The 20,061-nt window shown below is 42.3% G+C and overlaps 1 protein-coding gene across 1 annotated transcript in view; it reads left to right on the top strand.

Moving 5' to 3' along the window:
* Nucleotides 1-18,346, top strand: part of LOC137361872 (MFS-type transporter SLC18B1-like) — a 69,883-nt gene extending 51,537 nt beyond the window's left edge. The window contains exons 11-14 of the mRNA XM_068026478.1: nucleotides 4,411-4,485; nucleotides 5,712-5,805; nucleotides 5,940-5,989; nucleotides 17,967-18,346. Of these exons, the coding sequence (XP_067882579.1) occupies nucleotides 4,411-4,485; nucleotides 5,712-5,805; nucleotides 5,940-5,989; nucleotides 17,967-18,021 (274 nt within the window). The 3' untranslated portion in view covers nucleotides 18,022-18,346. The remainder of the gene's footprint in view (nucleotides 1-4,410; nucleotides 4,486-5,711; nucleotides 5,806-5,939; nucleotides 5,990-17,966) is intronic.
* The last annotated feature ends 1,715 nt before the right edge of the window (nucleotides 18,347-20,061 follow it).

The following is a 20,061-nucleotide window of genomic DNA, read 5'->3' on the forward strand; positions in this document are numbered from 1 at the left end:
TCTGTCAGGTTAGGCCCTGACTCTGGATTCATGTGGCATTACAAAATATCCAAGATCGGTAAGAGGCACGAGCACTGTGGGAAACATTGGTGTAGTGGTAATGCCACTGAACTAGTAATCTGAGGTCCAGGTTAATGCTCTGGGGAAATGGGTTCAAATTTCACCACAGCAGTTGGTGGAATTTAAACTCAATTAATTATTACATTTAATTAATAAAAATCTGGAATTGAAGGCTAGTCTCAGTAATGGTGCCATGAAACTATCATCAATTGTCATAAAAACCCATCTGGTTCACTAATGTCCTTCAAGGGAGGAAATCTGCCATCCTTACCTGGTCTGGCCTATCTGTGATTCCAGAGCCACAGCAATGTGGTTGACTCTTATCTGTCCTCTGAAATGGCCTAGCAAGCCACTCTGTTATCAAGGGCAATTATGGATGGGCAACAAATGCTGGCTTTGCCAGCGACGTCCATATCCCAAGAAAGTATTAAAAAAACTTCATATTAATTTCACATCGCATTTTATGAAAACTGGGGAAAAGTTGCCATCAATCCAACTGAATCCTAATGCCAATCTGCAGTGAAAGGTAGTTTTAAGGACAAATCTGTGAATTGGAGTGAAATGCTTATGTGCAATTTAACTTGCCACACTGCAGTAAAGTTTAATTAGATGACAAACAGAAATGTAACTCTTCACTTGAACAAGCCATGAGGTACACTCACAGTATTTTTCCTTGAAATATTTGGCACAAAAAATGAAGAGCCTCATGTTAATCCTAATTCTTGAGAAGAACTTTGGCAGGGAAACTTAGCTTGTAACATCCTCGATAAACCATTTTTGATATTTCACTGATGCTCAACCAATGTGTAATTTTCTCTGCAAATTAGAATTGGAGTTTGAGTGACGTTACTGTAATAAAATGTAATGTGAACACACTGTTATTGAGTGTGTCTGGAGACAATTACAGGCCAAATTCTTCTGCAAAATGTTCCGCAGGTTTTGAAGTTAGGATAACATAGATTACCTTTCATACAACTAACATAGTGGTTTTGGGCTCTAAATAATTGATGGAAATGTTGCCCATTCAAGTAAAAAATATAATTTTGTGTTTGTCATCTACAAAAGCATAATATATTATGGCTTGAATGATTAATTAAAATTTCTGTGGACAATTCAATTCAGATCTGGTCTTTAAAAGTAACGTTTGACTGCAGATTAGAATTCAGCTGTAGGTGGAGTCATTGTCATTTTACTCTGACTTTCGTAAAATATACTGTCCCCTAAAGTTCTAAATATCAACTAATGATCCCTGCATCAATTAACTTCTTATTTTGGAAGCACAATTACCATTTTCCACCCTTTTTAAGAGAATTAAAACTAAATTATCTTGTCGATCACTACAATCTTCTATATTTGGTGTAGTGGGCTCTTTAAATAATAGTTCTGAACATGAGGACATACTTGGGACTCTTCAATCATTATATAAGATGGACCCAACTGCAGGAGAAAAGTAGAAGCCGTACGCAAGCCCATTGTCACCAATTTTATGGAGCCCATGCCTTTTACAGCAACAATTTGCAATTCTATAGCACCGTTAATGCAGTAAATCATCTCAAGGTACAGATTATCAAACAAAATTTGACAGAGCCACATAAGGAGATATTAGAATAGATGATCAAAAGTTTGGTCAAAGAGGCAGGTTTTAAGTTGCACCTTAAAAGAAGGAAAGAGAGGTAGAGAGGTGGGGAGTCATTACAGTATAGGAGGAGGCCATTCATCCCATTGAGTCCATCCTGGCTCTCTGTAGAGTAAACCAGTCAATCTCATTCCCCTACTCTATTCGGGAGGGAGGTCCAAAGCTTAGGGCCTTGACAGCTGAAGCCACATTCAACAAAGGTGGAATAAAATCATGGATGCGCAAAAGGCCAGAATAGGAGGAGTGTCTAGATCTTGGATGGTTTTAGGGCTGGAGGAGGTTATAGAGAGGGATGAGACCATGGTGGGATTTGAAAATGAGCATGAGAATTTTAAAATACAGGCATTGCCAGCCCAGGAGTCATGGTAGATCAGTGAGCACAGAGGTGATGTGTTAATTGGACTCAGTGCATGTTAGGATTTGGGCAGCAAAGTTTTGAATGAGCTCACATTTACGAAGGATGCAAAGTGGGAGGCCGACCAAGAGAGTTTATCTTGTGCATAAGTTTATTTTTGTCCACTGTATCTTCCCTCATATCTGGGAAGATCTCTGCAGCTCTGTCTCAGCATCTTTGCAGGCAGTATCACCATGCCATTGACTGGCTGCTGACATTGCTTAAATGGCAGTCTATGCCTCCTTCATTCAAACAGTAAGGTCACAGGGCAAGGTTGTAAATTAAGCTATTCCCTCCTAAATTGGTGTAATAGTTTTAAAATGTAAATGGGAGGAAGTATAGCTTAATATGAACAAATTTCTTCTTGCAGTACTTTTTAGCAATGTAGTAATGAGGAAAATGAGCCTACACCAGTTGCTGTATATACAAAGCACTGTTGTTCCATATTTCTTCTTCTTCTTCTTTGGCCTCCTTATCTCGAGAGACAATGGATAAGCGCCTGGAGTTGGTCAGTGGTTTGTGAAGCAGCGCCTGGAGTGGCTATAAAGGCCAATTCTGGAGTGACAGGCTCCTCCACAGGTGCTGCAGAGAAATTTGTTTGTCGGGGCTGTTACACAGTTGGCTCTCCCCTTGAGCCTCTGTCTTTTTTCCTGCCAACTACTAAGTCTCTTCGACTCGCCACACTTTAGCCCCGTCTTTATGGCTGCTTTAAGTCTTTATGCCTTAATAAAGCACAGTTGGATTAGTGTGTGCTGTTGTGGGTTCCTGATTATAGGCTAAATGTTGAGGCAATAGAAAGGATCTCTAGAGGTTAAAAAAAATAAGCTGAGGCGTGGCCTAATAGAGGTTTTTAAATTATGAAAGGTTTTGATAGTGTGGATACAGAGCAAATGTTTCCAATTGTGGGGAAGAGGATAACTGGAAGCTATCAATGTAAGATATTCACCAAGAAATCCAGTAGGGAATTCGGAACCATAGGGAGTGGTTGGAGTGAATAGTACAGATCCATTTAAGGGAAGACTAGACAAGCAAAGGAGGGAGAAGAGAATAGAGGGTTACGCTGATTTATTTAGATGAGGAAAGACGGGAGGAAGCTCAGGTGGAGCATTAGCTATGGCATGGTCTAGTTGCACCAAATGGCCTGTTTCTGTGCTGTATATTTTATGTAATCCTATGTGATACACACAGCAGCTTCATTCGGATGATTCCCTGTATGGAAAATACAAATACATAGAAAGACTTGGAAACGTCAGGGCTGTTCTCATTCATGTAGTGTAAATTACCGGAGGATTAGATAAAGGTATTTAAAATTATGAAGAAATGGGACAAAGTAGATAGAAACTGACTGTTTTGCATGGCTGCAAGGTCTAGAATGAGGGGATATAGATACAAGGTTGGAGTAAGAGATTGAGGACAAAGAGCAGGAGAAACTTATTTTTTAAAACAAAGGATACAAGGCTAGAATGCACAACTGGAGTTAGTAATTGAAGCAGAGACCATGCAAGCACCAGCATGGACTAGTTGAGTTCAATGGCCTGTTTCCATGTTGTAATTTGTATATAATCCTGTAAGTATAAAACTAAGTTAATGTTGTATTGATTGAGATCAGAATATTTTAAAAACCTGGCCATGGTTTTACTCAGAATACTCTTCAGTTGGTAGCAGTCTAGCCACATTGAGAGGCTGTGGGTTCAAGCCCACTCCAAGACTTCAACAAGTAATCTAGAATATGATTTTTTTGCTACATTGTCAGAGGTGCCATTCAAACCAAGACCTTGTCTCCCTGTCCCGATGGAACTAAAATATTTAATAGCGCTACTTGAAGATAACTGGGGTATTTCCCCAAAGTCGTTGCGAACATACTTTCCTCAAATTGCATCTCCGAAGTAGATCAGCTGGTCACTTATTTGCTCTTTGGTGGCTCTGTGTGCAAATTGGCTGCCACGTTTACCTACATAAGAGAATTAATTTCAGAGTTATTATCAAAGTCAGAAATTATTTGTGAAGCACTAAAATATCACAAGGATGTTCTAATACTCTACCTAAATGCATCATTTTTATTCTTTTACTTTTTTCTCCCAATTAATTTAAATTGGAGGCATGACTGTTTAGCACTCTATTGTAGTGTAGAAAAGGTTTGTTTTACATGTCTAACAATTGAATTATATGGATGAATGCTAATTAAGCAGCTTGAGAGACTAAGTAATGACTGATCACACCAGGATTTGTTATGCACAGAAACACACTAAGGAGTCAGTTCTAATGAGTTAGAATGAGGTTTGATTGTAATAACTGACATTGACTTTCACTTTTTGTTCAGTGAGAACGGATGTGAAGAGGGACTTGGTACTTTAGGTCTGGTGTCTGGAATGTTTACAGCATGTTGGTCTCTTGGGTATGTATCTGTGTGTATAGATAGAAATACATTTAACTTGGGTTAGTATTTTAGTAGTTTTGGCATGTTTAATGTGTGGTTTCCAGTGCTTTTGTATCTTAGTAATTTCTGTTTTAAACTCTTCAGCTCAAAATGTAATCCATTTTTCAGTACAGTCCAAAGTATGTTTGAGCTTTTGTAGGCAGTGTTGGCAGATGTGATGGCCAGTCAGGCGAAGCAGGGAAATATTAGCTCAAGGTTTGGGGAGCAGTAGAACTCACTTATAGATATTGGGGGGAACCCATTGAGTGATGGGTCAACATGGAATAATCCTGAGGATAATTATGTAAAGAATAGTACTTTTTTGCTGCGAGGACTGTGGTATAATCCATAGGTATGTTTTTGTGTGTGACAGCAGGTGTGCTGGCAAAGTGTTACAGGAAGTGACTGTTATATACAAGATGTTTAATAAATAAGTGTCTGTACTTTGGCACCATTTTATTTTTATTAAAACATTAATTATCTGTCATACTATACATTACCATTTGATTTTAAATTTGTGTTGGTGTCACCTTTTCTGAGTGTGTACATTGCTGTGGTACCTTGCAGAAAATTTCTGGCAGTTTATTTCTAAAGAATATTGCATTATGAAACAGAATAATTGTACCATTTTATTTTGCTGTGAATTTTCAGTAAATGTGGAAGTTTTACTTGCTGCAGGTTTGTTTTTTTTTTGTACCCAACTTGCTGGCACAAGTGAGGTGCTTTGATTAACATTGCCTCAAGTTGTACTGGTTGTATATAAATGGACGGCCCAGGTTCCTCCAAATCATGGAACGCCAATGTTAATGTACAGCTATCTGGTACTTTTGTATCTCTCCATTCACATTGATCCAAGTGTGAACAAACAAGAATGCTAATGGTTTATGGTTAGTATAGTCTTGTAACAAAAATTTTATCCACTACTTTCAACCAATCCAAAAGTCACTCCTCCTAGTTTGTAGATATAAGCAATGCTGCCAGAGTACATCAAGAGCATTGAATTGTCGGGCTCCTAGTGTTTCAGTGGAGCCCACACACTGTCCTACCACCAAAAGCAAGTACTGCTGGAGGCAATATAGGCTGGAGCTGAACACACCAGCACTGGGACTGGTGGAGCATCTATAAGCAGAAAGTGTAAATTTTGCATGGCTTAAAATAACCTGCTAGATGGTAACTAGTATAACCTTTTTTTATTTTTAAATCAGAACATTTGTAGGACCAACACTGGGTGGATATCTATACAAAGAATTGAATTTTGAGTGGGCTGCAGCTATACAAGGAGGCTTTCCATTCATTTTTGTAAGTAGACACAACATAGATGATGAACAGAATATTTAGCGTTGTAACCCTAAGCCACCATTTTAAAAATAAAATTGGAAAATGATCCCTTTAATAATTACCATTAGACTAATGGTCTTTTCTTCTATCTTTAGGGTACGCTGTTGGGTTTCTACTTTTTGGTGGAAATGGTGCAGAAAAGGAGGTTTGTATTTGTATTTCAGATTCTTACATTTCTTAAATTTAAACTGGGCGGCACAGTGGTGCAGTGGCTAGCACCACAGCCTCACAGCTCCAGCGACCCGGATTTGATTCTGGGTACTCCCTGTGTGGAGTTTGCAAGTTCTCCCTGTGACCGTGTGGGTTTCCACCGGGTGCTCCGGTTTCCTCCCACAGCCAAAGACTTGCAGGTTGATAGGTAAATTGGCCATTGTAAATTGCCCCTAGTGTAGGTAGGTGGTAGGAGAATTGTGGGGAGGTGGTAGGGAATATGGGATTAATGGAGGATTAGTATCAAATGGGTGGTTGATGGTCGGCACAGACTCGGTGGGCCGAAGGACCTGTTTCAGTGCTGTATCTTTAAATAAACAAAAAGAATACTGATGTGAAAGGGTGCACGTAAGAATGGTGACATTTTAAGAAGAGGCACTAATGTTTACTTTCTCCTTTGTGGTTCACCTCCTGGGCTGCCTATTGCTTTGAGAATAGCAGCAGGGACTGCTTGTAGCCAAGGGTAGGTGAAGATGTAAGAATATATGAAATAGAAGCAGGAGCAGGCCATTCAGCCCCTCGAGCCTGCTGCGCCATTCAATAAGATCTAATTGTGGCCTTAACTCCACTTTCCTGCCTGCACCCCCCCACCACCCCACCCTCCCATTACCCTTGACTTCCTTATAGATCAAAAATCTGTCTAACTCAGCCTTGAATATATTCAATGACCCAGCCTCTACTGCTCTCTGGGGTAGAGAATTCCAAAGATTAATGACCCTCTGAGAAAAGAAATTCCTCCTCATCAACATTTTAAAAGGGAGATCCTTTATTTTGAAATTATGCCCCCGAGTTCTATATTTCCCCACGTGGGGGAATATCCTCTCAGCATCTACCTTGTCAAGCCCCCTCAGAATTTGATATGTTTCAATAAGATTACCTCTCATTCTTCTAAACTCCAATGAGTATAGGCCCAAACAGCTCAACCTTTCCTCATAAGGCAACCCCTTCATTCCAGGAATCAACCTCGTGAACCTTTTCTGAGCTGTCTCCAATGCAGGTATATCCCTTCTTAAATAAGGAGAACAAAACTGAACGCAAAACTCTAGGTGTGGTCTCACCAATACCCTGTACAGTTGTACCAAGACTTCCCTGCATTTAAACTCCATCCCCCTTGCGATAAAGGCCAACATTTAATTTGCCTTCCTAATTTTACTTGCTGTACCTGCATGCTAACCTTTTGTGATTCATGTACGAGGACACCCAGGTCCCTCTGTATCGCAGCATTCTGCTGTCTCTCTCCGTTTAATAATATTCTTCTTTTCTGTTCTTCCCTCCAAAATGGACAATCTCACATTTTCCCACATTATACTCCATCTACCAATTTTTGCCCACTCACTTAACCTATCTATAACTCTTTGCAGACATTTTGGTCTGAATTTTACCTTAGTCGGACAGGAATCCACCTAGCCTGGAGAACTGTCCCGTATTTTACGGGTCCCCAGGCTTTAATTCTCCCGAGGCGGGACTTCCAGCCGCTTGAGGGAGGAGGTCCCGCCTCCGTGAACTGCCGGCCAATCATCGGGCTAGCAGCTCTTAGTCCCAGCAGCGCCACCGGGAGCGGTGGACACTGTTGGGACTGCAGCCCAACCAACACCAAGGAGCCTGGAGGGAAGGTAAGTTAAGGTTTCCTCACCAGGAGGATCGGTCCTTCCCTGGTGGGGCTGGAGTGGTCATTTGGTGGGAGAGGGCGTCTTGGGTCCCGGGGGTGGGTTGGGAGGTGGGGGTGGCCCTCAATCGGGCACCCTGTGCCTGATTGCCATGGCATCCCCCCCTCCCCCCCACCGGGGTGCGGAAAGGCCAGCAGCTATCGCTGGGATACCTTTCATGTCCCCAGCACGCCCGCTTGCCATGGGTGAAATACTCGTGGAGGCTGGCGAGGGCCCTTAAGTGGCCGTTAAGTGGCCACTTAAGGGTCTTGATTGGCCTTGGGCGGGCAGGCCGTTTCCCACCTCCCACCTGATGCTGTAAACTTAGCCAGAGGCGGAAGCAGGACGGTTAGGCCTCCCGGAGCCTGCTGCTCAATTTTACGCCGCCCCCATTCTACCATCCGATCCACTGGGGCGGCATAAAATTCAGCCATTTGTGTCCTCCTCACAACTTGCTTTCCTACCTATCTTTGTATTGTCAGAAACTTTGGTTACAATACACCCAGTCCCTTCATCCAAGTCATTAATATAGATTGTAAATAGTTGAAGCCCCAGAACTCATCCCTGTGGCAATTTGCCAACCTGAAAATGACCGATTTATCCTGACTCTCTATTTCCTGCTTGCCAATCCTCCATCCATGCTATTATATTATCCCCAACATCATGAGCTCTTATGTTGTGCAGTAACCTTTTATGTGGCACCTTATCGAATGCCTTTTGGAAATCCAAATACACTGTAGCTACTGGTTCCCCTTTATCACCCTGCTTGTTACATCCTCATGTATTATTATGGGTGACTTTAATCTGCATGTAGATTGGGCAAATCAAATTAGTCACAATACCATAGAGGAGGAGTTCTTGGAGTGTATACGGGATGGTTTTCTGGACCACTATGTTGAAGAACCAACTAGAGAACAGACCATCCTAGACTGGGTATGGTGTAATGAGAGAGGAATAATTGACAATCCATTGATGCGAGACCCCTTGGGGACGAGCGACCATAATATGATAGAATTCTTCATCAAGATGGAGAGTGATGTAGTTGATTCTGAGACTAGGATCCTGAATCTCAGTAAAGGAAACTACGAAGGTATGAGGTGCGAGTTGGCTATGACGGATTGGGAAACGTTACTGAAAGGGATAACGGTGGATAGGCAATGGCAAACATTTAAAGAGCACATGGATGAACTGCAACAATTGTTTATCCCTGTCTGGCGCAAAAGTAAAACGGGAAAGGTAGCCAAACCGTGGCTTACAAGGGAAATTAGAGATAGCATTAGATCCAAGGAAGAGACATATAAATTTGCCAGAAAAAACAACAGACCTGAGGATTGGGAGCAGTTTAGAATTCAGCAAAGGAGGACTAAGGGATTGATTAAGAAGGGGGAAATACAGTACGAGGGCAAGCTTGTGGGGAACATAAAAACTGACTGTAAAAGTTTCTATAGGTATGTGAAGAGAAAAAGATTGATGAAGACAAATGTAGGTTCCTTACAGTCAGAAACAGGGGAATTTATTATGGGGGAACAAAGAAATGGCTTACCAACTAAATGCATACTTTGGTTCTGTCTTCACAAAGGAGGACACAAATATCATACCAGAAATGTTGGGGAACACAGGGCTTAGTGAAAGAGAGGAACTGAAGGAAATCAGTATTAGTAGAGAAATGGTGTTGGGGAAATTGATGGGATTGAAGGCCGATAAATCCCCAGGGCCTAATGGTATGCATCCCAGAGTACATAAGGAAGTGGCCCTAGAAATAGTGGATGCGTTGATGGTCATCTTCCAAGATTCTTTCGACTCTGGAACAGTTCCTACAGATTGGAGGGTAGCTAATGTAACCCCACTATTCAAAAAGGGAGGTAGAGAGGAAGCAGGGAATTATAGACCAGTCAGCCTGACGTCGGTAGTGGGGAAAATTCTAGAGTCCATTATCAAATATTTTATCGCAGAGCACTTGGAGAACAGTGGTAGAATCGGGCAGAGTCAGCATGGATTTACGAAAGGGAAATCATGCTTGACAAATCTACTAGAATTTTTCGAGGATGTAACTAATAGAGTTGATGAGGAGGAGCCAGTGGATGTGATTTATTTGGACTTTCAGAAGGCTTTCGACAAAGTCCCACATAAGAGATTAGCATGTAAAATTAAAGCGCATGGGATTGGGGGTAGTGTATTGCGATGGATAGAAAATTGGTTGGCAGGCAGGAAACAAAGAATAGGGATAAATGGGTCTTTTTCCAATTGGCAGGCAGTGACTGGAGGGGTACCGCAGGGATCGGTGCTAGGACCCCAGCTATTCACAATATATATTAATGATTTAGATGAGGGAACTCAATGTAATATCGCCAAATTTGCAGATGAGACAAAACTGGGTGAGAGGGTGAGTTGTGAGGAGGATGCAGAGAGGCTTCAGGGTGATTTGGACAAGTTGAGTGAGTGGGCTAATACATGGCAGATGCAGTATAATGTGGATAATTGTGAGGTAATGCAATTTGGTAGCAAAAACAGGAAGGCAGGTTATTATCTGAACGGCTATAAACTGAGAGAAGGGAATATGCAACGAGACCTGGATGTTCTCGTACACCAGTCACTGAAGGTAAGCATGCAGGTCCAACAGGTGGCAAAAAAGACAAATGGTATGTTGGCCTTCATAGCGAGAGGATTCGAGTACAGGAGCAGAGATGTCTTGCTGCAATTATGCAGGGTCTTGGCGAGGCCACACCTGGAATATTGTGTGAAGTTTTGGTCTCCTTATCTGAGGAAGGATGTTCTTGCTATAGAGGGAGTGCAGTGAAGGTTTACCAGACTGATTCCTGGGATGGCGGGACTGATATATGAGAAGAGATTGAGTTGGTTAGGATTATATTCGCTGGAGTTCAGAAGAGTGAGGGGGGATCTCATAGAAACTATAAAATTCTAACAGGACTTGATAGGGTAGATGCAGGAAAGATGTTCCCAATGGTGGGGAGGTCCAGAACCAGGGGTCATAGTCTAAGGATATGGGATAAACCTTTCAGGACTGAGATGCAGAGAAATTTCTTCACCCAGAGGTTGGTGAGCCTGTGGAATTTGCTACCACAGAAAGCAGTTGAGGCCAAAACATTGTACGTTTTCAAGAAGGAGTTAGATATAGCTCTTGGGTCTAACGGGATCAAAGGGAATGGGGCGAAAGCGGGAACAGGTTACTGAGTTGGATGATCAGCCATGATCATAATGAATGGTGGAGAAGGCTCGAAGGGCCAAATGGCCTACTCCTGCTCCTCTTTTCTATGTTTCTATGTGACATGTTTCAGCATTTTGTCTCAAATATGGACCTAATTGGGCAGCCAACCATTATACGTATATGGAAGTTGGGTGAATACTGGATTAGAAACCTTTGGAAAAATATGCACTTTGACGCAGACATTGTTGGGATAGCAGTCGGGAGCGAGAATACTGAATAGTGTATAATTCTCTCACTGAAAAATCTTTCTCATAAAGGTTGTGTTTTTCAATATGTTTTTCTCTCTTTTCATGCTAAAAGTGACACCAGTGAGTATAGTTGTTTCCTGGTGTTGAGGCTGGTAGTGCTTATCATAAAAACAGTGCACTAGATAGTAATGAATTAAAATCCACCTGATTCACTAAGGTCCTGTTGGGAAAGAAACCTGTCTGGCCTATATTTGATGCTAGGCCCACAGCGATATCCTTACCTGCCCTCTCAAGTAGCTTAGCAAGCCACTTGGTTCTATCAAACCCCATAAAAAGGTATAAAAATAATAAAACTGGATGGACCTCTCAGCATCGACCTTAGCAATGGCTTCAGACATGTTAAAGACAGACCCAGCCTGCAAAATCCTCCTCACTAACATCTGGGGACTTGTGCCAAAATTGAGAGAGCTGTCCCACAGACTACTCAAAAAACAGCCTGACGTTGTCATACCCACAGAATCATAGGTTTCAGCCAGCATCCCAGATACATCCATCACCATCTCTGGTTATGTCCTGTTCTACTGGAAGAACAGACCAACCAGAGGTGGCAGCACAGTGGTATACAGTCGGGAGTGAGTGGCCCTTGGATTTCTCAACATTGACTCTGGATCCCATGAAGTCTCATAACATCAGGTCAAACATGGGAAAGGAAACCCCCTGCTGATTACCAACCACCACCCTCCCTCAGCTGATGAATCGTTACTGTTCCATGTTGAACACCACTTGAAAGAAACACTGAGACTAGCAAGGGAGCAGAATGTACTCTGGGTGGAGGATTTCAATGTCCATCACCAAGAATGGCTTGATAGCACCGCTACTGACTAAGCTGGCCGAGTCCTGAAGGACATATATCTTTTTGAACAATAAAGGAATTAAGGGATACGGTGAGAGCGCGGGTAAGTGGATCTGAGTCCACGAAAAGATCAGCCATGATCTTATTGAATGGCAGAACAGGCTCGAGGGGCCAGACGGCCTACTCCTGCTCCTAGTTCTTATGATCTTATGATATCTGCCAGACTGGGCCTATGACAGGTGGTGAGAGAACCAACAAGCAGAAAAAACCTGCTTGACTTTGTCCTTACCAATCAACCTGTCATAGATGCATCTCTCCATGACAGTATTGGTAGGAGTGACCACCACACAGTCCTTGTGGAGACAAAGTCCCATCTTCACAGTGAGGACACCTTCCCGGCATTACCACCGTGCTGAATGGATTAGATTCAGAACAGATCTAGCAGTTCAAAACTGGGCATCCATGAGGTGCTGTGGGCCATCGGCAGCAGCAGAATTGTACACAACCACAATCTGTAACCTCATGGCCCGGCATATCCTTCACTCCACCATTACCATCAAGTCAGGGAACCAACCCTGTACAGTGAGAAGTAAAGAAAAGCATGCCAGGAGCAGCACCAGCCATATCTAAAAATGAGGTACCAACCTGGTGAAGCTACAATACAGGACTACATATATACTAAATAGTGAGAGCAGCATGCTATAGACAGAACTAAGCAAATCTCGCAATAAGTGGATCAGATCAAAGTTCTGCAGTCCTGCCACATCCAGTAGTGAATTGTGGTGGACAAATGAACAACTAATGGGAGGAGGGGGCTTCAGGAAAATTCCCATTCTCAATGATGGCGAAGCGCAGCTTCTGAGTGCAAAAGACAAGCTGAAGCATTTTCAACCGTCATCAGGCAGAAAATGCCAAGTAGATGATCCATCTCAGCCTCCTCCTGATGTCCCCATTCCCATTTCCTAATATCCATTTCCAACAAGTGAGGGGCGAGAGTTCTGAGAGTGTGTTGTAGAAAATTTTTCTATTGCACTATGTTTCTAGTCCAACACGAAAGGAGGCACTGCTAGAACTGGTTCTTGGGAATGTGGTGGGCCAAGTGGATCAAGTATCAGTAGGAGTTCATTTTCGGGACAGTGATCATTGTATCATAAGGTTTAAGCTGACTGTGGAAAATGACAAAGAACAATCCAGAGTAAGAATAATTAACTGGGGGAAAGCCAAATTCATTGGGAGAAGAATGGAGCTGGGGCGAATAAATTGGAGTCAAAGGTTGGCAGGAAAAACGGTAGCTGAATAATGGGCTACCTTCAAAGGGGAGATACCTTGACTGTGCCCAAGCTACGTTCACTCGAAGGGGAAAGGTGGGGTAAACAAATCCAGAGCTCCCTGGATGATAAAAGAGGTAGAGATTAAGATAAAGACGAAAAAGTGTGCTTATGACAGATGCCAAGTAGAAAATAATATTGAGTACCAGGCTGAATGTAGAAGACCCAGAGGGGAAGTGAAAAAACAAATAAAAGAAGCAAAGAGAGAGCATGAAAAGAGACTGGCAGCTAACATTAAAGTGAATCCCAAAGTTTTCTATAGACATATAAATAGTAAAAAGGCAGTAAAAGGAGGTGTTGGGCCGATTAGAGACCATGAAGGGGATTTACGCATAGAGGCAGGGGGAATAGCTGAGATATTAAATGAATACTTAGCATCTGTCTTTATCAAGGTAGAAGGTGCAACCCAGGCACTGATGAAAGAGGTGGTGATTTATACACTAGAAGGGTTTAAAATTGATAAGGATATTAGATAGCTGCCTGTACTTAAAGTGGCAAAAGCACTTCAGGACTAGAGGAGAAGCATCCAACAAGGGAAGATATTAAGAGAGGGTGGAAATCACAGAGGTACTGGCCAAAATTTTTCAGTCTTCCTTAGACATAGGGGTGGTGCCAGAGGACTGGACAATTGCAAACGTTAGACCCTTGTTCAAAACAGGGTGTAAAGATAAGGCCAGCATCTACAGGCCAGTCAGTTTAACTTCAGAGGTGGGGAAACATCCAGAAAGAATAATTCGGGACAAAATTAATAGTCACATGGACAAATGTGGGTTCATTAAAGAAAGCCAGCATGGATTTCTTAAGGGAAAGTCATGTTTAACTAACCTGCTGGAGTTTTTTGAAGAAGTAACAGAGAGGATTGATGAGAGCAATGTAGTTGACGTGGTGTACGTGAACTTTCAAAAGACTCTGATACATTGCCACACAACAGATTTGTGAGCAAAGTTATAGCTGATGGAATAAAAGGGACGGTAGCAACATGGATACAGAATTGGGTGAGTGACAGGAAACAAAGAGTATTGGTTAATGGATGTTCTTCGGGCTGTTGGAAGGAGTTCCCCAGGAGTCAGTGCTGGGACCCTTGCTTTTCCTGATATTAATGACCTAGACCTTGGTGTACAGGGCACAATTTCAAAGTTTGTGAATGATACGAAACCTGGAAACATTGTGAACTGAGGAGGATGGTGTCGAACTTCAAAAGGACAATGACAAGTTGGTGGAATGGGCGGATAGGTGGCAGATGAAGTTCAATGCAGAGAAATGTGAAGTGATTCATTTTGGGAGGAAGAACATGGAGAGACAATATAAAATAAAAGGTACAATTCTAAAGTGGGTGCAGGAGCAGAGGGACCTAGGTGTATATGTGCATAAGTCATTGAAGGTGGCAGGACAGGTTGAGAGCACAGTTAACAAAGCATACAGTATCCTGGGCTTTATTAATAGGGGCATAGAGTACAAGAGCAAGGAAGTTATGTTGAACTTGTATAAGACAGTAGTTCGGCCTCAGCTGGAGTATTGCATTCAGTTCTGGGCACCGCACTGTCGGAAAAATGTGAGGGCATTAGAGAGAGTACAGAAAAGATTGATGAGAATGGTTCCAGGGATGAGGAATTTCAGTTATGAAGATAGATTGGAGAAGTTAGGATTGTTTTCCTTGGAGAAGAGAAGGCTGAGAGGTGATTTGATAGAGGTATTCAAAATCATGAGGGGTGTGGACAGAGTAGATACAGAGAAACTGTTCCCACTGGTGAAAGGAGAAAGGATTGAGAATGAGAGGGCACAGATTTAAAGTAATTGGTAAGAGAAGCAAAAACGACATGAAGAAAAACTTTTTCATGCAGCGAGTCGTTAAGGTCTGGAATGCGCTGCCTGAGAACGTGTGGATTCACGTGGTGGATCAATTGAACGAGGCAGGTTCAATTGAATTTTTAAAAGGGAATTAGACAGTTATATGAAAAGGAAGAATGTGGAGGATTATGGGGAGAAGGCGTGGGAAAGGCATTCGGTGAATTGCTCATTTGGAGAGCTGGTGCAGACACGATGGGCTGAATGGCTGCCTTCTACGCTGTAACAATTCTGTGATTCAGCTCTTTTACCCAGGTTTGGACCAAGGCTATAATGAGGTCAGGAACTGAGTGGCCCAGGCGGAACCCAAACTGAGCGTCAGTGAGCAGGTTATTGCTGAGCAAGTGCCACTTGATAGCACTGTCAACAACCCCTTCCATCACTTTGCTGATGATCAAGAGTAGACTGATGGGGCAGTAATTGGCCGGGTTGGATTTGTCCTACTTTTTGTACACCTGACCTGCTTGGGCAATTTTCCACATTTCCGGGTAGATGCCAGTGTTGTACTGGAATAGGTTGGCTAGGGGCGCAGCTAGTTCTGGAGCACAGGGCTTCAGTCCTATTGCCGGAATGTTGTCAGGGCCATAGCCTTTGCAGTATCCAGTGCTTTCAGTCATTTCTTGATACCACGCAGAGTGAATTGGATTGGCTGAAGACTGGCATCTGTGATGCTGGGGACCTCAGGAGCAGGCCGAGGTGGATCATCCACTCGGCACTTCTGGCTGAAGGTGGATGCACATACTTCAGCCTTGTCTTTTGCACTGATAGAGTCTTAGAGTCGTACAGCATAGAAACAGGCCCTTCGGTCCACTGCATCCATGCCGACCATAATGCCTATCTATATTAATCCCACCTGCCTGCATTATTCCATATCCCTGTATGCCTTGCTCATTCAAGTACCTGTCCAGATGCCTCTTGAATGTCGCTACTGTTCCTGCCTCCACCACCTCCTCTGGCAGTTCATTCCAGATACCCACTATTCTTTGTGTGAAAGATTTACCCCTTTGATCCCCTTTAAACCTCCTCCCTCTCACCTTAAATCTATGCCCTCTGGTTTTAGTCACCTACCGTGGGAAAAAGACTCTGGCTATCTACCCTATCTATGCCTCTCATAATTTTATATACCTCTATCATGTCCCCTCTCAGCTTCCTTCGCTCCAGGGAAAACAGACCCACTCTATCCAATCTCTCTTTATAACTCAAGCCCTGCAAACCAAGCAACATCCTTGTGAATCTTTTCTGCACCTTCTCTAGCTTAATCACATCTTTCCTGTAGTGCGGCGACCAGAACTACACACAGTACACCAAATGCGGCCTAACCAACGTTATGTGCAACTATAACATGACGTCCCAACTCTTGTACTCAATGCCTCAGCTGATGAAGGCAAGCATGCCATATGCCTTCTTCACCACCCTGTCTACCTGTGTTGCCACTTTCAGGGAACTATGTACTTGCACCCCAAGGTCTCTCCGCGCAACAATACTCCCCAGGGCCCTGCCATTCACTGTATATGGCCTGCCCTGGTTTAACTTCCCAAATGCATCAATTCACACTTGTCTGCATTAAATTCCATTTGTCACTCCCTTGCCCACTTTCCCACTTTCCCAGTTGATCTATATCCTGTTGTAACCTTAGACAACTTTCTTCACTGTCCACTATACCACCAATTTTGGTGTCATCTGCAAACTTACTAATCATGCCCCTTACATTCACATCCAAGTCATTAATATATATGACAAACAACAGAGGGCCCAGCACCTATCCCTGTGGCTCACCACTGGTCACCGGCCTCCAATCTGAAAAACAACCCTCCACTACCACCCTCTGCCTCCTATTACCAAGCCAATTTTGTATCCAATTTGCTAGCTCACCCTGGATCCCATGTGTTCGAACCTTCTGGACCAGCCTACCATGCAGGACCTTGTCAAATGCCTTGCTAAAGTCCATGTAGACAACGTCCATCGCCCTGCCCTCATCAATCCTCTTGGTCACCTCCTCGAAAAACTCAATCAAATTCGTGAGACATGATTTCCCATGCACAAAGCCATGCTGACTATGTGCTGGGCTCCCCCATCATTGAGGATGTGGATATTTATGGAGCCTGCTCCTCCTGCTGGTTGTTTAATTGTCCACCACTATTCATGACTGGATGTGACAGGACTGCAGAGCTTAGATCTGATCCATTGGTTGCAGGATCACTTAGCTCTGTCTCTTGCATGCTGCTTACGCTGTTTGGCATGCAAGTAGTCCTGTGTTGCAGCTTCACCAAGCTGACACTTTATATTTAGGTATGCCTGGTGCTGCTCCTGGCATGTGCTCCTGCACTCTTCATTGAACCAGGGTTGGTCCCCCGGCTTGATGATAATGGTAGAGTGGGGGATATGCTGGGCCATGAGGTTACAGATTGTGGTTGAATACAATTCTGCTGCTGCTGATGGCCCACAGTGCCTCTTCGATGCCCAGTTTTGCATTGCTAGATCTGTTCAAATTCTATCCCATTTACCACAGTGGTAGTGCCATACAACACGATGGTAGGTATCCTCAATGTTAAGATGGGACTTCACCTCCACAAGGACTCTGCGGTGCTCACTCCTACCAATATTGTCCTGGACAACTACAACTACAACACTGGCATCTACCCAGCAATGTGGAAAATTGCCCAGGTATGTCCTATGACAGATAGATTGGTGAGGATGAGGTCAAGTAGATTTTTCCCTCTTGTTGATTCTAAATACAAAAACCTCTCATACCCCCATTATTTCTATGTATATGAAAATGTAATTGTCTTCAATGAAAATATTATATAGATTTTTCTTTTTATGAAGGTCACATTCTGGGAACATCACAGATGAAGAGAGAACACCACTAATTTCAAATTGAATTTGGAAACTTAGACAGTTTTTGGACATCCTACTATTTAAAAATTGTCCTTATTGACCAAGTCAAAGTGAGTTTAAATGTTTGAACATTTTATATTACTAATTATTCTGTTACTTAATTGTAATAGGTAATAAGGGATTTTATATCACTGATTCTAAGGCTGTAATATGGAAAGCTGTTTTCTATTGTTGAAATGTTGATTTTTAATTTATAAACATCGTGAACACAAAATAATTACTTTCTGTCCATCCAATGTAATTTGATGGTCTTAATCATAATCTCTGTGTCACGACTAAACTAATAAAACCACCAGTTTGGAATTCAATTTTTTTCCTTCTTTGCTGAAAGGTGATTAGAGTAGGATTTGTTTTCCAGCTTTCCTTTGTCAGAATACTGCAAAAACAACTTCATACTGTTTGTCTCCTTGGATACTGAGAAAAAAGCTGATCACTAAAAGCTTATTTTGGCACTCCTGAAATGAGTCCACCATTTAATTCTGCCAAAGTATTTTTTAGGATCCAAAGCAACAATCAAGTTTTACAAGGTTTAACCGTTTTACCCGAGCTGCATTTCTAATATTTATTAATGACTGTTAAGTTTCCAAGGCCACAACTGAAAAAAATCTCTGCTTGACAAAAAAAAAATCCATAGCTGGCAAGCCCAATTATACTCCTGAACAGAAAAAAAGGAAAATTGAATTTAACAGAAAATGCTGGAAATGTACAGCAGTTCTGTTACACCGATAAAGAGGAAGGAAAGGTCAATGTTTTTTTTCCAAACTGGGACCTGAATGAAAGCCCCTTATTAGCATTGAACTAAACAAAGGAGTTGAAAGAGACTGGTAAAACTTGTATGTTTGAAAGTCAAAGAGGAAATAATGGGCTCAATGAATTCTGTTGCATGTGGAAACCAGTGAAAAGAATGATGTGTAAAGCTAATGGTGATAATGAACAGTAATTTTTAAAAAAACTTTTGAAAATTGTTAAATACAACAGGGAAAAGGTATTCAGGGATATGCACAGCAAAAGTAAAACTGTAAATACAGGAAATGTGAAATAATAAAATAAAATGCCAGAAACATGCAAGTCCACCAGCACCTGCTCGAGCAAGCAAGCCTGTGCATTAATTTACCCTCTTGAAGTCAGTTACTATCATCCTCACTGTTTAATACATTTTTAAATTTTGTCATTTGCAAACATTGAAATTGTGCCTTGGATACTCAAGTCCAGGACATTAATACAGATCAAAAGAGCAGTACTAATACCGATCCCTGGGAATATCACTGTATAATTCCCTGCAGTCTGAAAAACAACTGTTCACCACTACTCTCGACAATCAGCTCTACCTCATCACCAACTTTCTCAAATCTTCCACTGTCTCCAAATTATCAGACTGTTTGACCGACATTCAGTACCAGATGAGCAAAAATTTCCTCTAATTAAATATTAGGAAGACTGAAGCCGTTGTCTTCAGACCCCACCACAAACTCTGTTTCCTAGCCACTGACGCCATCCCTCACCCTGGCAACTGTTAGAGGCTGAATCATACTGCTCGTAATCTTGGTGTCATGTTTGACCTTGAGATGAGCTTCCGACCATATCTACGCACCATCACGATGACCGCCTATTGTTATGACCTCAGTGAGATTGTTAATATGCTAAATATGAGATATGAACCCCCAGACCAATTGAAAGAAATACACAAGATTTCATATATTAAGACTTTCATTATGACTAAACTAAAAGAAATCTCCATTAACTAAATAGTACTTTGTAAGTGGCTGATATCACAGATTACAGAGAAAAGCTATTCTCTTTACTTATTAAAATACTTGAAAACCTCACACCACACTTACGCATTACACAGTCCTTTTTGATGGCCAACTTCTTTGAGGTTAAAAGTCCCAAATTCCTCTCATTTGCAATGGGTTGCATCTTCCTGACCTTTGGGCTGAATTTTACGCACCCCCAAAAACTGGGAAGGTGGCGGGTGGGGGCATAAATTGGAGCGGGAGGCTTGGGGAACCCTTCCTTACCCGCT

Source organism: Heterodontus francisci, chromosome 3 (assembly GCF_036365525.1).
Source record: "Heterodontus francisci isolate sHetFra1 chromosome 3, sHetFra1.hap1, whole genome shotgun sequence".
Classification (NCBI taxonomy): Eukaryota; Metazoa; Chordata; class Chondrichthyes; order Heterodontiformes; family Heterodontidae; genus Heterodontus; species Heterodontus francisci.